This window comes from Desmodus rotundus, chromosome 12 (assembly GCF_022682495.2).
Source record: "Desmodus rotundus isolate HL8 chromosome 12, HLdesRot8A.1, whole genome shotgun sequence".
Taxonomy (NCBI): Eukaryota; Metazoa; Chordata; class Mammalia; order Chiroptera; family Phyllostomidae; genus Desmodus; species Desmodus rotundus.
The window spans coordinates 88,101,645-88,115,153 of NC_071398.1; the positions used below are offsets into that span (position 1 = coordinate 88,101,645).

The 13,509-nt window shown below is 42.2% G+C and overlaps 1 protein-coding gene across 1 annotated transcript in view; it reads right to left on the minus strand.

The window, feature by feature from the left end:
- Nucleotides 1–2,634: 2,634 nt before the first annotated feature.
- Nucleotides 2,635–13,509, minus strand: part of HMCN1 (hemicentin 1) — a 378,057-nt gene continuing 367,182 nt past the window's right edge. The window contains exons 105-107 of the mRNA XM_024552545.3: nt 12,907–13,026; nt 5,549–5,675; nt 2,635–4,050 (exon numbers count right to left, since the gene is read on the minus strand). Coding sequence (XP_024408313.2) covers nt 3,684–4,050; nt 5,549–5,675; nt 12,907–13,026 — 614 coding nt within the window. The 3' untranslated portion in view covers nt 2,635–3,683. The remainder of the gene's footprint in view (nt 4,051–5,548; nt 5,676–12,906; nt 13,027–13,509) is intronic.

A 13,509-nucleotide genomic window follows, 5' to 3' on the forward strand; every position in this document is an offset into this window, starting at 1 on the left:
GAATGCTGCAGCTAATGAGCACACTGGTCATCAAGGGTCACTTGACATTTTGAAAATGTGCTTTAGATACCTGGGCACGTCTGTTGAGACATTCTTTCAGCGTCCCCACAGAGCTGGAGCAGGCCGTGGCCAGCAGGACACGTCAGGCACTGGCTGCGCACGTGGAGCTGCTTTATTCAGGAGCCTGGGCCACAGTGTGACGAGTGGTCTCTAGCCTGCTGTCTGACTGGGAGGTGGAGGAAACTGGAAACATCAGGACATCAGCTTGCATGGATTACGAGCTTTAAAATCAGGTACCCTGGGAGCCTGAAACCTAAGTGGCTCAGTGCAAGGGCAGCCTCCTGGAGCCAGAAAATCACCTGAAAGCTAAAGCCTTTCTCTTTGTCCCGTTGTCCCCAGCAGGACGTTTGGGAAGCAAGCAAGCAATTGTCCCACTGCATGGAAGTGCATTATTATCAATAGAAACACTCTTAGGGTGGCTGGAACAGAGGACTTCTTCTTGAGCTTGAGTCAGTAACACCCTCCCTCAAACACACACACACACACAATCTGCGGGAACACCACTACTCCGTGAAATCAAGTACAATTGGACATATGTCTTAAAGAGAAAAACAAGTCTCAACAGAAGAGGAAGATAAGACCTTCTTGACCAATTTTTCCTTGGGACGAGTAGGGAGCTTGTGTGTTGGTTGAATGAATGTCAAACCATGGGAAATTTTTTTCTTTTTAAAAGGCAGCTGGTAGAGTTGGTCTACTTTCTCTTTCACATGTCTTCCCACTAGGATCCATGCTCTTTGTGCACCATCAACATCAAGCTACCTTCGTATTCCCTACCCACCCAAAGCAACAAAACACAGGAAACACATGTATACATACATACTGTCTACGGCTGCTTTCGTGTCTGCTGCTTTAGCAGAGGTGAGCAGTAGCAAGAGAAACCACGTGGCCTATAAATCCTAAAATATTTACTATCTACCCCTTTACAGAAAAAATTTGCTGACCACCTGTGCAGGTCCTACTATTCCTTATATTAACATCAGGTTAATTCATTATACAGAGGTGGGCAAAAGTAGAGTTAAGTATCCACTATTCTTGGTTGTTGGTTAAATTACCAGCCGTCATTACCTATAAGACACATCGTTAAGTAAGGACACAAGATAATAACAATAAGGAGAAAAACACTACAAATAACACAGTAATAAATAAATAACAATACAAGGATAAACTGTTATGCATACTCACAAGTGTAAGCCTACTTTTGCCCACCTCTGTACTGTGGGTAGACTTCACCTGACAGGTAAGGGGTGGTATATATTTGAGTCTCATATTACCTGTTAGGCTACTCTCTTGCCCCTTTCATTTCCTCCCTTCGGAGATCTTCCTTCTTCTGTTACTCATCCTATCTGGGGTCTTTGGAATTTGCAGGCTCTGAGGGCTGCAGGGGTAAACACAGAAGATTTAGGCCTGCTCCCTACAGCTTTGCTCGACGCCGTGGAGACCTCCAACACCCTGCTCGGTCTCCCTACGGGAACATTCAGGCTTCATCCTTGACAGCACTGCCTATCTCTGCTCAACCACTCGGGTGATTATGAGTCATTTCAAGAAAATTTTGTCAAAGGTACTTGGTTAAAGTCAAGATTCTGGCCAGATCTTCTGGCTCCACATAGGAATTTCCAAATCAAAATCAGAAGTCGGTTCCTACCAATGACTGCCGGCCACTCTATCCTTGCAGAACATTGGACAGAAGAAATGAGAAAAATTAATGTGGTTTTAGAAACTTCAATAACCCGGGTCATGTGCCGGAACTGTTTACCAAACTAGGCTGCGAAGCGTCCTTTCCAAGGACTGAGGAGTCACACTGATGTCTTGATTGTATTAAACCAACATTTCTCCGAGTGTTCGCTGAGATGTTATGATACATGGGGAAGAAAGATTTGTGCTGAAATATTTTAGAAAGTTTTGACTGGAACAAATTAAATCTATTTACTACTGAACGGCTAAGATCCGTTAGTGTCATTTAGTAAACATTTAATAAGACACGTCATACAGTGTTTCCCAAACTTGTTTGACCACGGAACCCCATTCACTCAAAGTATCTTAACTGAACTCATGTTCTCTGGAATATTCTTTGGCAAACACTGATTTAGACATGCCTGAGTGGAAGGCTGTAGGCTAGATGATTTTTCCAGGTTTCTTTGAATCATGTGATTCTAGGTAAAAATCCTTCAACCATAGGCCTTGATTAGGCCTTCACTAGTTCATTACCATTATAGGTAGGAGATGAGTTTACTTGAGCTGATACAAGGAAACTGTTTCGGTAAGGGAGAAAAATGTTGGTCAAAGGAGATAACATCTGACATGGAGGAGTCCCCAGAGGTAGAAAGTATGACATTTCTTTCCCTAATCAGCTGTGACGTCTTAAGGAAGTTACGGAAGTTACCTGAGTCCCGGGGTCTTGACCTGTCAAATGCGAATACCAATGCAGTAGCGCCTGTCTCAAGAGCTGGTGTGATGAGCAAGTCATGGTATGTATGACGCACACACATATGTGTGTGGATGTGTTACACGCTCTGATACCTATCACAGCTACAGGAAATAAATCTTACGTTTTCAAAAAGTTAAGAAAAAGGATGTGAAAATTTTATTTAAGCTGGTTTTCCTGTAACATTGTATTTTTTTATAAAATAATTTTATAAAGCAGTCCATCAAGATATTACATAGAAAATACACACTAAAGTAATATATGTACACTTCATAAAAATAGAATACATCTCGGCAATTGCTTCCAGAGTCTGTTACCACCATGTACAGTGTATTGACGTTTAACATTTATGCTCATTGAACATGATATTTTTCAAGAGAAACAAAGAAAACTGTATCCTGTTGACATTTTAAAAACATTGTTTCCAATTGATAGGAAAGTAAAAACAGTTCTGGAACGTGAAAGCGAAGGAGCTAACTGAACGGCAGGTTATATCAAAATGTGAGAAGGAAGATCTCTGTCATCAACAATTATCTGAGAACAAAATAATATTATTCTATTATCTATCGTAAGTGGTTCAACTGATTTTACAAAATCATTGAAAGTTATATCCTTATTTTGGGTGTTCAATCAAAGTGAGCACCATTCGGGATCAAAATAACCTAGAAGCTGTAGTATATTTCTAAAATGAGTGGCATTTCTTTTTTTCCTTAAAGTGAAAAGAGGTGTATAAGTCCTATAATAAAGTATCAATATTTAAAAACAAGCATCTTCATAAGTTACTGAAGCTTTGATCAAAAAACACAGCAGCCAGTTTTATTACTTTAAAAATGGCCAAATGCTCAAAAATCTACTTGGCTTTGAATTATTATTAAATTTACTTTACTTACTCTATTTTTTTTTTTAAGGAAAATCACTGTTGTGTCCTGTTGGGTGTTGTGAATCATCTTTGAAAAGTAACTGTTCCAGTGTAATAAATAAAGAAAATAATAAGGGACTTTTCTAGACCTTACTAAAACACAAGACCACTGTGGGATCACGAGAATGCCTCAGCAGTCCCCAGGGAGACGCGCAAAACGGAACACGGCACCGTTCTCAAGTCTCCAAGGTCGCGGCTGTTCACGAGATGGTCATCTGGAAGCGAGCTTGATTCCCACGATTGCTGCAGTTTAAATATGGGGGTTAGGCTTCGGGCAGTTTCTTAGTACGGATAGGCAGACACAGCTATATAAACTACGAACGTGGTCTGATACTCGATGGTCCCGTTGGCACTGTAGGATAAGGCTCGGACCCTCATGCGGTAGGTCTCCGGCTCTCGCAGTGGGCGTGTGGTGTATACCACTCCTTTCAGGTTCTCGTCCCTCAAGGCAAAAGGAGCAGTCTGTTCCTCATCTACCACGAGAAACGTTGTCCTGGGATGCATCACTCCATCCTGCGTGTATGCAACCAGCCGGATTAGATCTTGATTGGCGGCTATTCCAAATGGGAGGGAGACAAGTTTGTATTCCAAGGCATATGGGCTCGAGGCACATTCCAGATCATTGGGCGGACAGTTCTTGAGGCAGAACCTGAGGACAACAAACACATGCAGTGCATATAGTTTTCTGGCTTGGAAGCAGGAGAAGACATGAAGCAGGTGATCGTGATCCATGACAACTTTCAGGCATTAAAGGCAGGAGACAGTCTGCCTGCAAGAGCAGCACTAAGGCTCACCCCACGCTCTATGTCACTAACTCAAAGCAGATGCCAGATGGCCGTGACAGCGCGCTGGTCTAGAGTCAAACAGCTATCTCTCAGCTCCATTAAAGTCGGGAGCTTTTAAACCATGGAAGTAAATACGAGCGCCACAAGAGTATCTCTAAAAAGTCAGTTTGGGATGGGGAAGCATCGGCACTTATACTGGAAACAAGGGCTGCTTCAAGAGAGGAGCACGGGCTTTTAAACGTGTTAACATCTAACATTGTTTGGAAGCTGAAATAGACATGGATAATGTTGACATTTGGTTAAAATTTTGAAAATAATAAAAGGTTAATTAGGATTCCCGGGGGGAAAAACCCTTTACTTTTGTATGTGTCTTCCACACTATTTTAGATTAAAAACACGTTTAATGAGCCCACGTTAGCTGTTTTGCTTTTCCATGGGCCCCCTTCAGCTGTTTTTGAATCACTGTGACTTTTCAGTGGTCTGCCAGCAATTCCTGGTAATAAAGAGTAAGCTTTAAAAAAAATGCACAAAGAAGATATATAGATTCTTCAGTTATTGTATTTATAGAAGTTTCATAAATCTATATTTTTAATTTTCTCCCTCCCCTTTTTATTCCCCTCAGGCTGATTATGAATAGCTTTTTAGTGGACCCTGGGCAGTCCGCACTTGACCCTTCCGTCTGACAGGAAAAACAGAGTGTGAGTTCCAACCAGCCTTTGGTTTCTCAGCTGCCTTCTTATTAGCAGGTCCTCTTCCTGAGGACCATTCTCTCTGTTTCCAAGCACCCCATGAACTTGGACCCTGAACAGAGAGAACATTTCTGGAAGGGGAGGCAGAAAGTAGGAAGAGTAGCTTATTCAGAACCCAGAAAAGACGTTGTTTCACACAGCAGGAAATGCAGGAACGGGCAGACTGGTGACTCACACTTGCTCATCTCCATTCTCTCTCAATGTCACCGTGAGTCATCACAGCGACAGCCAAGGTACTGCTTGGAACGCTCGGAGACAGTAAACCTCTGAGGCCACACGAACGAAAACTAGAAAATTTCACAGAGAGGCAAACGCCCCACAAAATGCTCACTGCTGAGGCAGAAGTCTAGATGTTGCATGGCGGGTTACACGTGGGGAGGCAACTCCAGGAACCTTGGCAGCCCGAAGGGATAGTTCAGGTTGCAGTGGGCCCGGCGGGATGAGTTCATTTCTTGCCCATTCATTGAAGAAGGAACACACTGTCACCCCATATCCCCTTGGGTTGTGACTTCCTGTGAGTTAAACATGACTACAAACAGGGTTTGTTGGTCAAGGAGAGAGAGAGGAAGAAGGACTTTCAAAAGCATGTCTGGGGAGAGAAGGCAGGACATACCCGGAGACAGGGTCCCGCCGGTAGTTGGGTGGGCAAGGCGTATCGATGCACTGGTAGCTCCCTCTCATGTTGAAGCACATGCGATTCGGCCCACAGCGCACCTTCTGCTCCAGACACTCGTCCACATCTAGCAACGGCACAAGGAACGTGTGGGGTCAGCCAGGCAGGCCAGGGCCGGCCACGAGAGCATGTGGTGCGCACGTCTGACTGGCACGTGGGGGGTCAGTCACCTCCCACCCACGAATGAACTTGGTAGCTGTACCTAAGCTTTCTCAGTCACAAAGTGGGGATCCTGATGCCTGGCGTGCTACTTCCCAGGTTGCTTTGAGGATAAGTTGTTGTTTTTTTAACGTGTGAAAGGACATGGAAAAATAAGCACTAGAAAAGTAGAAAGGAAGATTAAGATCTCTCTGGAATATATTTGGAATATAGTTTTTTATATTTGGAATACAGAGCGCATTTAAGTTTTGTAAAGTAAAAAATACTTTAAATTCAGTATAAACAAGCTCAAAATTTAAAGGACATTTGTGAACTGTGAGTGATCCTTCCCCAGTATTTTTTCAATTGTTCCCTGAGGATATGTTGACTGTTTTTAGAGAGGGGAAGGGAGAAAGAGAGAGGGAGAGAAACATCAATGTGAGAGAGAAACATCGATCAGATGCCCTCCGTATGAGCCCCGACCAGGGATCAAACCTGCAACCTAGATATGTGCCCGGACTGGGAATCCAACCCACATTTTGGTGTATGGCATGATGCCCCAACCAACTGAGCCACCCAGCCAGGGCCCAGCGTTTTGTTTTATAAGTTGAAATTGTTGAGTAGGAGGTAGGGAGTGGAAAATAAAGGAGTCAAGTAATGAATTCCGAGGAGATCGTACAGGTCAGTCAGATCTTGTGGAGAGAGAGAGAATACAGAGAAAACAGAATCGAGTGAAATGACCCGAGAACGGTGATCCAAGTCTGGACATATCTGAACTGTGCAGAATTCCTCATTTGTTGTTATGGCAATAAGATGCTCTCCCTGGGATAATGGAGAAACACGCAAATGAAAAGCTCTTCACTTCCTCATTTTCTACACAAAGCTGTGAAATAAAAACACACTAAAATTGGGATATAAAGTTGGAGCTAAAGGGCATTCTTTATGAGTTTTCTGAAAACTCATAAAGTGTTTTGAAGCCTCGATTCTTAACTTGGGGTCCGTATTTGAGCATGAGGGGATTTGTGAATGCAAATGTTTATGTGTGTAGGAGACAGAGAGAGAGAGGGAGAGAGAGGGGACAAGGAAGGGGGAGGGGGAGAGGGAGAGGGAGGAAGAGAGGTAGATTTGTGGGAATGAGGGTTTATAGAGCTCAACCAAGTTTTTAAGGGATTTTGAGATCCCACAGTTAAGAGCCGTATTTTAGAGCAGTAACTTCAGACTGGTATTTACGTCCCCCTGGTGGTACATGAAAGCCTCCCAGCAGTCTGAGAGCAGGCAGATATTTCAGGGAGTCGATTTCCATCCAGATCCTTATTTTTCATAAGTTCTTGCTAAAATCGATCCACCTGAGAACTTCCTGAGGCCTGGAGTTCTCCATTCCTCTCTCTCCTCTTACATCCTTCTGCTTTACAAAAGAAAGGTTTCCACTAATCCCCAGTCTCTTTGTGACAGGTAGGTAGGTGTAAAAGGCTCCAAGTCACACACACAGGGTGAGAACATATTAATGGTGACAGGCCTTAGTTCATCAGGCCTTCACACCGATGGTCTTAGCTCTAGTTTGTAAATCAGATTTCAAAAGTGGGCTGGTTGTCCGGGAAGCACCCACGAACACTTTCACTTAAATAGAAACGTGATCTTCAAGTTCTTCTGACAGTCAATCTGGTTGGTTCAAGGAGTCCAAACTTTTAAACTGTATAGTGGTCATCCTCCATCCACCGAGGGGCTTAAGTCTGCAGCGCCAGTGTTTGGATGAAAGAGATATTTAAAGTGTTGCGCATTACATAACAATGCCAGGGCTCACATCCCTTGCAACTACTTAAGACACGATCGTAAACTTTAGATGTCATTTTTAAAAAGTATGAATTAAATATAAAGCTTTCAAATTTCTTTTTGGAAGAGACAAGCAAAAAACTTGAAGACTCCTTACTTTAGAGGAAGTCTAAGCCCCTTGGCCGCCCGTAGCTACTTGGAACGATCTTACTCGTTTAGTATTTGAATACACATGGATCCTGATGGATGGGAGGGAACAAATGTGATTAATCGGACCCCCAAAAGTCCTCTGAGGAGGGAGGTCCTAAAGGTGAAACGCACTTCTGTCATGGAACTGAGGCCAGGGTCAAAGGGCACGTGTCACTAGGAAGTCATTTCACAGCAGTTAAATGACTAGGTATCTGCATAATGGTGCTTACAGTGGACTTGGGTTGAAGTTGTGAAGTTCTTTTGTGGACTCTTCAGTAACTTGAACAAGTGCCATTAAAAAGAGAAAGGAGAGAAGAATTTCCGAGAGACAGACAGTAGTCATCCTGCCTTATCCTCCCGGGACACATCCCAACGTCCACAGGGGATGCCTGAGACTGCAGGTGGTGCCAACCCTGCGCACTAAGTGTTTTCCTACATGTCTGTACCCATGACAATGCTTAATTTATAAATGAGGCACAGGGAGAGACTGACAATAATAACTAATGATAACATAGAACATTTGTAAAAATATACTGTAGCCCTGGCTGGTGTGGCTCAGTGGATGGAGCACCGGCCTGAGAACTAGAGGGTCACCGCTTCGATTCCCAGTCAGGGCACAGGCCTGGGTTGCGGGCCAGCTCCCCTGTGGGGGGCACACGACAGGTAACCACTCATTGATGTTTCTCTCCCTCTCTCTCTCCCTCCCTTCCCTCTCTGGAAATAAATAAATAAAATCATATATATATATATATACACACACACACACACACACACACACACTGTAATAAAAGTTATGTGAATGTGGTCTCTCTCTCTCACAACTGAGACAGCTACTCAGTGATTCATGGGTGAGTAGTAGGCAGTGTGGACCCCTGGGCAAAGGGGTGACGCATGCCCTGGGCAGTACAGAATGGATGGCTTGAGATTTCATCAGGCTTTTCAAAACAGTGCTCAGTTTAAAACTTATGAATTATTTACTTCTGGAATTTTCCATTTAATATTTTAGGACTATGGCTGACCTGGGTAAATACCACTGGAGAAAGTGAAATCACAGATAAGGGTGGGGGGGTGACTACTATATATTAATCATGGACAGTAAATGTTAAATTTTATTTCTGAATAAAATATTACTCATATTTCTGTCTCAAATATTAGCATTTTAGATTGGTTCCAGATATATTATGTTCTGAGGAAATGACAGAAAATGCCAGGAACTACCATAAAGGACACATGGACAAAATCAAGGGGGAGGGTGGAGGTGTGGGAGGGAGGTGGGTTTGGCTGGGGTGGGGTGGAGGGATGGGGAGAAAAGGCATATAACTGTAATTGAATAATAAAAGTTAAAAAAAATTAAAAAGAAAAAAAAGAAATGACAGAAAATGCAATTAGACCTACTTTAAACTTAATAGGCTGTGGAGTACATCACTGACTTGGCTTTCTAGTTGCTTACGTGTGCTGACAGTGGTCTTCCTATTACTACTTCTATATTAGGACTAGTTTCCCCAGGAAGGGAACACACTGTAAAATAAGTTTTTATTTCAGTTAAGTCTTGGCCAAGGTCTCTGTGAACCAATTTCTAATTACAATTTTATCTGTCGGAAGTGCTTCATCTGCTTGACAAAATGAGAGGGCTCAAAACAAAGTGAAAGCCCTCCAGGGAAACAGGAAAGAAATTCAATTAGCCTTATCTAGTTTTCTCTTGCAGAAACACAGCCCCTTCACACCCATCCTCCGAATTTCATTCTCGCTGGAATTTCCACAGTGAACTCAGGCAGAAACCCCGAGGCCTCTGGGCTCAAGGGCCCAGGAGAACGGAGTCTGGCCGTGCGCATCGGTGTGCACAAGAATAGCCGCCCTATCACACCCTTTCGTCAGCTGAATATGAAGCTATAAAGAAATGTCACAGTCTACTATACAAAGTGTGTGTTTGTCCTCAGCTTCACGGTAATGTACACTTCCCACAGAAAAGCTTTCTTAAGTGTTTGCACTTCTGAGTAGGTGACCCTCCTTTGGCATCCCCCTATTCTGCGTTCCTCGGGGTTAGGCACCACACGGGCATTCCTCCCACTCTCTGCTCATCTTTCTACTCGCTGGCCTTAACAAAAGAGGCCAGAGAAGACGGGGGAATTGTGTAGCCTTCTGTTAACTGACAATGTGGTGAAGTCTGGCTTTTATGGACCCATATAAGAAAATGATTAGGACTGAAATTGTAGTCATTTTATAACATAAACATCATTGTTACAAGAAGAAAAAAATACCAAAATGAGCTGAAAACCTTTTATATAAATAGCTTTAGAACATATGAAGGCATTTAACCAAGTGCTTCTGGATACACTAAAAATAATTCAGGATAAACATACTTGAAACATTTATCTTACAGAAAGTATACAGCAACTCTGACTCTTGATAAATATTATGGATGACTTTTTGAAAACCTGGAGAGCTTAAATGCTCATTTCAAATGCAATGCCCATATCGTGTTTTTAAAGGTTTAGAATTAGATTAGTGGTGCTTAAAATTAGCATAAAGGTTTTTAGTTTCTCTTCTTGGGCAAATCATGATTGGGTGTGTTTTTGTTTTTCATTTTGCAGCCCGGTGACTTCAGCTTTTACCTAGAGTCTCTGTCCTTGTTCAGTGTAAAATTCACCCTAACTTCCCTTTTATTGCTGATATTTCTGCCACTAATGTATAAAGCTTCAAAATGCACACGTGAATGAAAAGTAGTCTTTTGTTTCTCTTAAATGCCTCAAACACTCTCTAGAGCTATAAAAAGACTCCAAGTTAGTCTTTTGAGTAACAACTTCTTTAAAGGGCCTAATTGTTTTCTCTCATGTCTTTTTTTTTAAAACCACAAATATATGCAACCCATTTAAATTGCAAACATGTCAAGCGACAGCTGTTTCTGATTTCTTCACGTTATTTTCCACTCTGCAGCACAACTGAAAGTTGAATAATGTTATACACTGAATGAGTGACAAGGGTAATTTTTGGAAAAAACTGGAAGAATGAAGAAAAGAAGAAAATGAGAGTATGACATATTGTAACTCTTAAAGATCTGGCTAAGGGATTTTGCAGACCAGCTGGCTATTCAGAACGCTTCGGTGTCTACCCTGCTACCTCTTTAGAAGGAGAAGTTATAAAACAGGGACAATGTCAATGCTCTCATGTCACCCTGACGCCTCAGTACGATAGCCCTGGTGTCCACCGAATCACAGGGGAGACGAAGGACTACTGTAGACATTCTGAGATCTGCCATCAAGTCCTCCCCTTGCTGTTGACCGCTCTAGGGTACTGAGCCTCCCATAATCACTCTGGGAGTCGGTTTTAGTATCTGTAGAATGGGTAAAAATTATTGCCCTTGACTAATCTGTACTCCTGATTAAAATGAGATACTAGTTGTTCTGGAAAAACATAAGACTATAAGGTGAATATGATATTCTAATTTTTCTTTAAAATTTTTTTATTGCTGTTCAATTACATTGTCCCCATTTTCCCCCCATTGCTCTCCCCTGCCCTGCCCTCCCCCCTCCCTCATTCAATCCCCCCGTTGTCCTTGTCCATGGGTCCTTTATTCATGTTCCTTGACTTGCCCCTTCCCCTTCTTTCCCCTATTACTCTCTTCCTCTCTCCCTTCCAGTCACTGCCAGTCTGTTCCTTGTTTCCACCTCTCTGGTCCTATTTTGCTCCTTTGTTTTGTTGATTAGGTTCCACTTATAGGTGAGATCATATGGTATTTGTCTTTCACTGCCTGGCTTATTTCACTTAGAAAAATACTCTCTAGTTCAATCCATGCTGTTGTGAAAGGTAAGAGCTCCTTCTTTCTTTCTGCTGCATAGTATTCCATTGTGTAAAGATACCATAGTTTTCTGACCCACTTTTACTGGTGGCTACTTAGGTTGTTTCCAGTACTTGGCTATTGTTAATAACGCTGCTATGAACATAGGGGTGCAGAGGTTCTTCTGAATTGGTGTTTCAGGATTCTTAGGGTATAATCCCAGCAGTAGAATTACTAGTTTTTCAAGTCTAGGTAAAATGCTCTGAATAGGGTAAGTTCTTAATGGATGTTTGGAGACTGATGGTTGGGAGCAAAGGTCTTGTTCACTTCCTGCCTCGAGCCATGAAATCCAGCGGGAGTTCTCAGGGAGTGTGGGTGGGTGGGTGAACGGGTGGGGTAGAGGTGGGATGACCATGGTAACTCAGGTTAGTGCATTGTCCATCCTGCTCTTGGACATGCCTTCCATGAGCTACATCCTAGCAAGTCTTGTGAATCTCACCGAGAGGGAAAATTCAATCCAAATATGATTGCTAGTGATAAAGTGCTCTTTTGGAGATTTTATTTGCTGTACTTTAGAAAAGATACAATTTGCACATGACAGAAATTAATAAAATTTGGAGACTAATTAATTTAGAATTAATAAAATTCAGATTCAGTCACAAAATTCAGGTTTCTTAGAAGATTTTGAAGATTTACACAAGTTCTTATTTCTTTTTAAGTATACGTTGCAATATATACACTTGTCAAAGTATAATGTCCCTTTCACGATTTTGTGTAAAAAGGGAGCTGTTGCGATTGACAGGTTTTTTCTCCCGTCAGTGTGCACGGTGCACCTTCAACCCTGTACTAGCTGTGCTCTTATTTGCCTGTCTGTCTCCACTAGGATATAAGATCTCAACGGAAAGAAACTGCATGTTATTCATTTGTTTGAAACTTTTGCTTCCTGCAATGCTAGAACATAATTGTTCTATATCATCTGTAGACTCAAATAATGAATGGATTATTTAATCAATTTACCCAGTGATCTTCAAGCCAAAATAAAAAATAATGCCTAGCACGGAAATAAGCCTACTGAGCACTCCTCCCACTTCCCCTTCCATCTTAGCCAAGTCATAGAAAATGTTTAAAGAGGTCTATTCCCATTAAGTTTTAAAAATATAGAAGGTACACTGGGCTAGGTGTTCTTGGTCCTTCAGTGAGATAATACCAAAAATGTTTCTTTTCTGTTTGCTTCGCTTATTTGCTTTCTCACTGCTTCTCCTAATGTAAAACCAATGGTTAGAGGTCAGTGAGAACAGCAGGAATGAGAAAGAAGAGGAAGCAACGAGGAGAGTAATTATTCAAAGACGACGACATTTAATTTCTCACTCTCTCCCATGTTGGTTTTAAGTCAGTTGCAGGAATAAACACCCCGCCACTGTCTCACCTTGACATGTCTTTCCGTTGAGCATGAGTTGATAGCCAGGGGGGCAGATACAGCGATAGCTCCCGAAGGTATTTTTACACTCATGTTGGCAGGTGTCTCTATTTTCGCATTCATCAATATCTGTGTAGAAAGAGAGCGGAGTGCATAACCGTGCAAAACAGAACAGAGGCCACAACTGTGACAGAACCAGCGGCTGACTTACAATAAAAAACTTCCTTGTGATTTAATATTCGTGTGTGTAAAGACGCTCAGGGCTGTTTTATATCGGGGTCTGTTTTTAATGGAGGTCAATACAAACTGCACTGTTTTATAAAATAAGAACATTTCTTCTGTGTATAGACATATATAAGCTGAAACCCCCAAATGGCCAATTTCTGCATTAGTTAAGTAAGACAGACTAGAATGACAGACAACAGATTGGCACAGGTCCCCAACCACCGAAATACTAACTCTTGACAAAACAGTAGACTTTCTAAAAGGTAAAGTTTCTATTGAGAGTAATGGGAAAGAAGAATGTTAGTTTTAATTTTATTTAAGCTTTAGCTGCCTCTCCCTCTTTTTCTCCCTGGACCCTCCCCCAACACCCATGCATAGCTTTCCCAT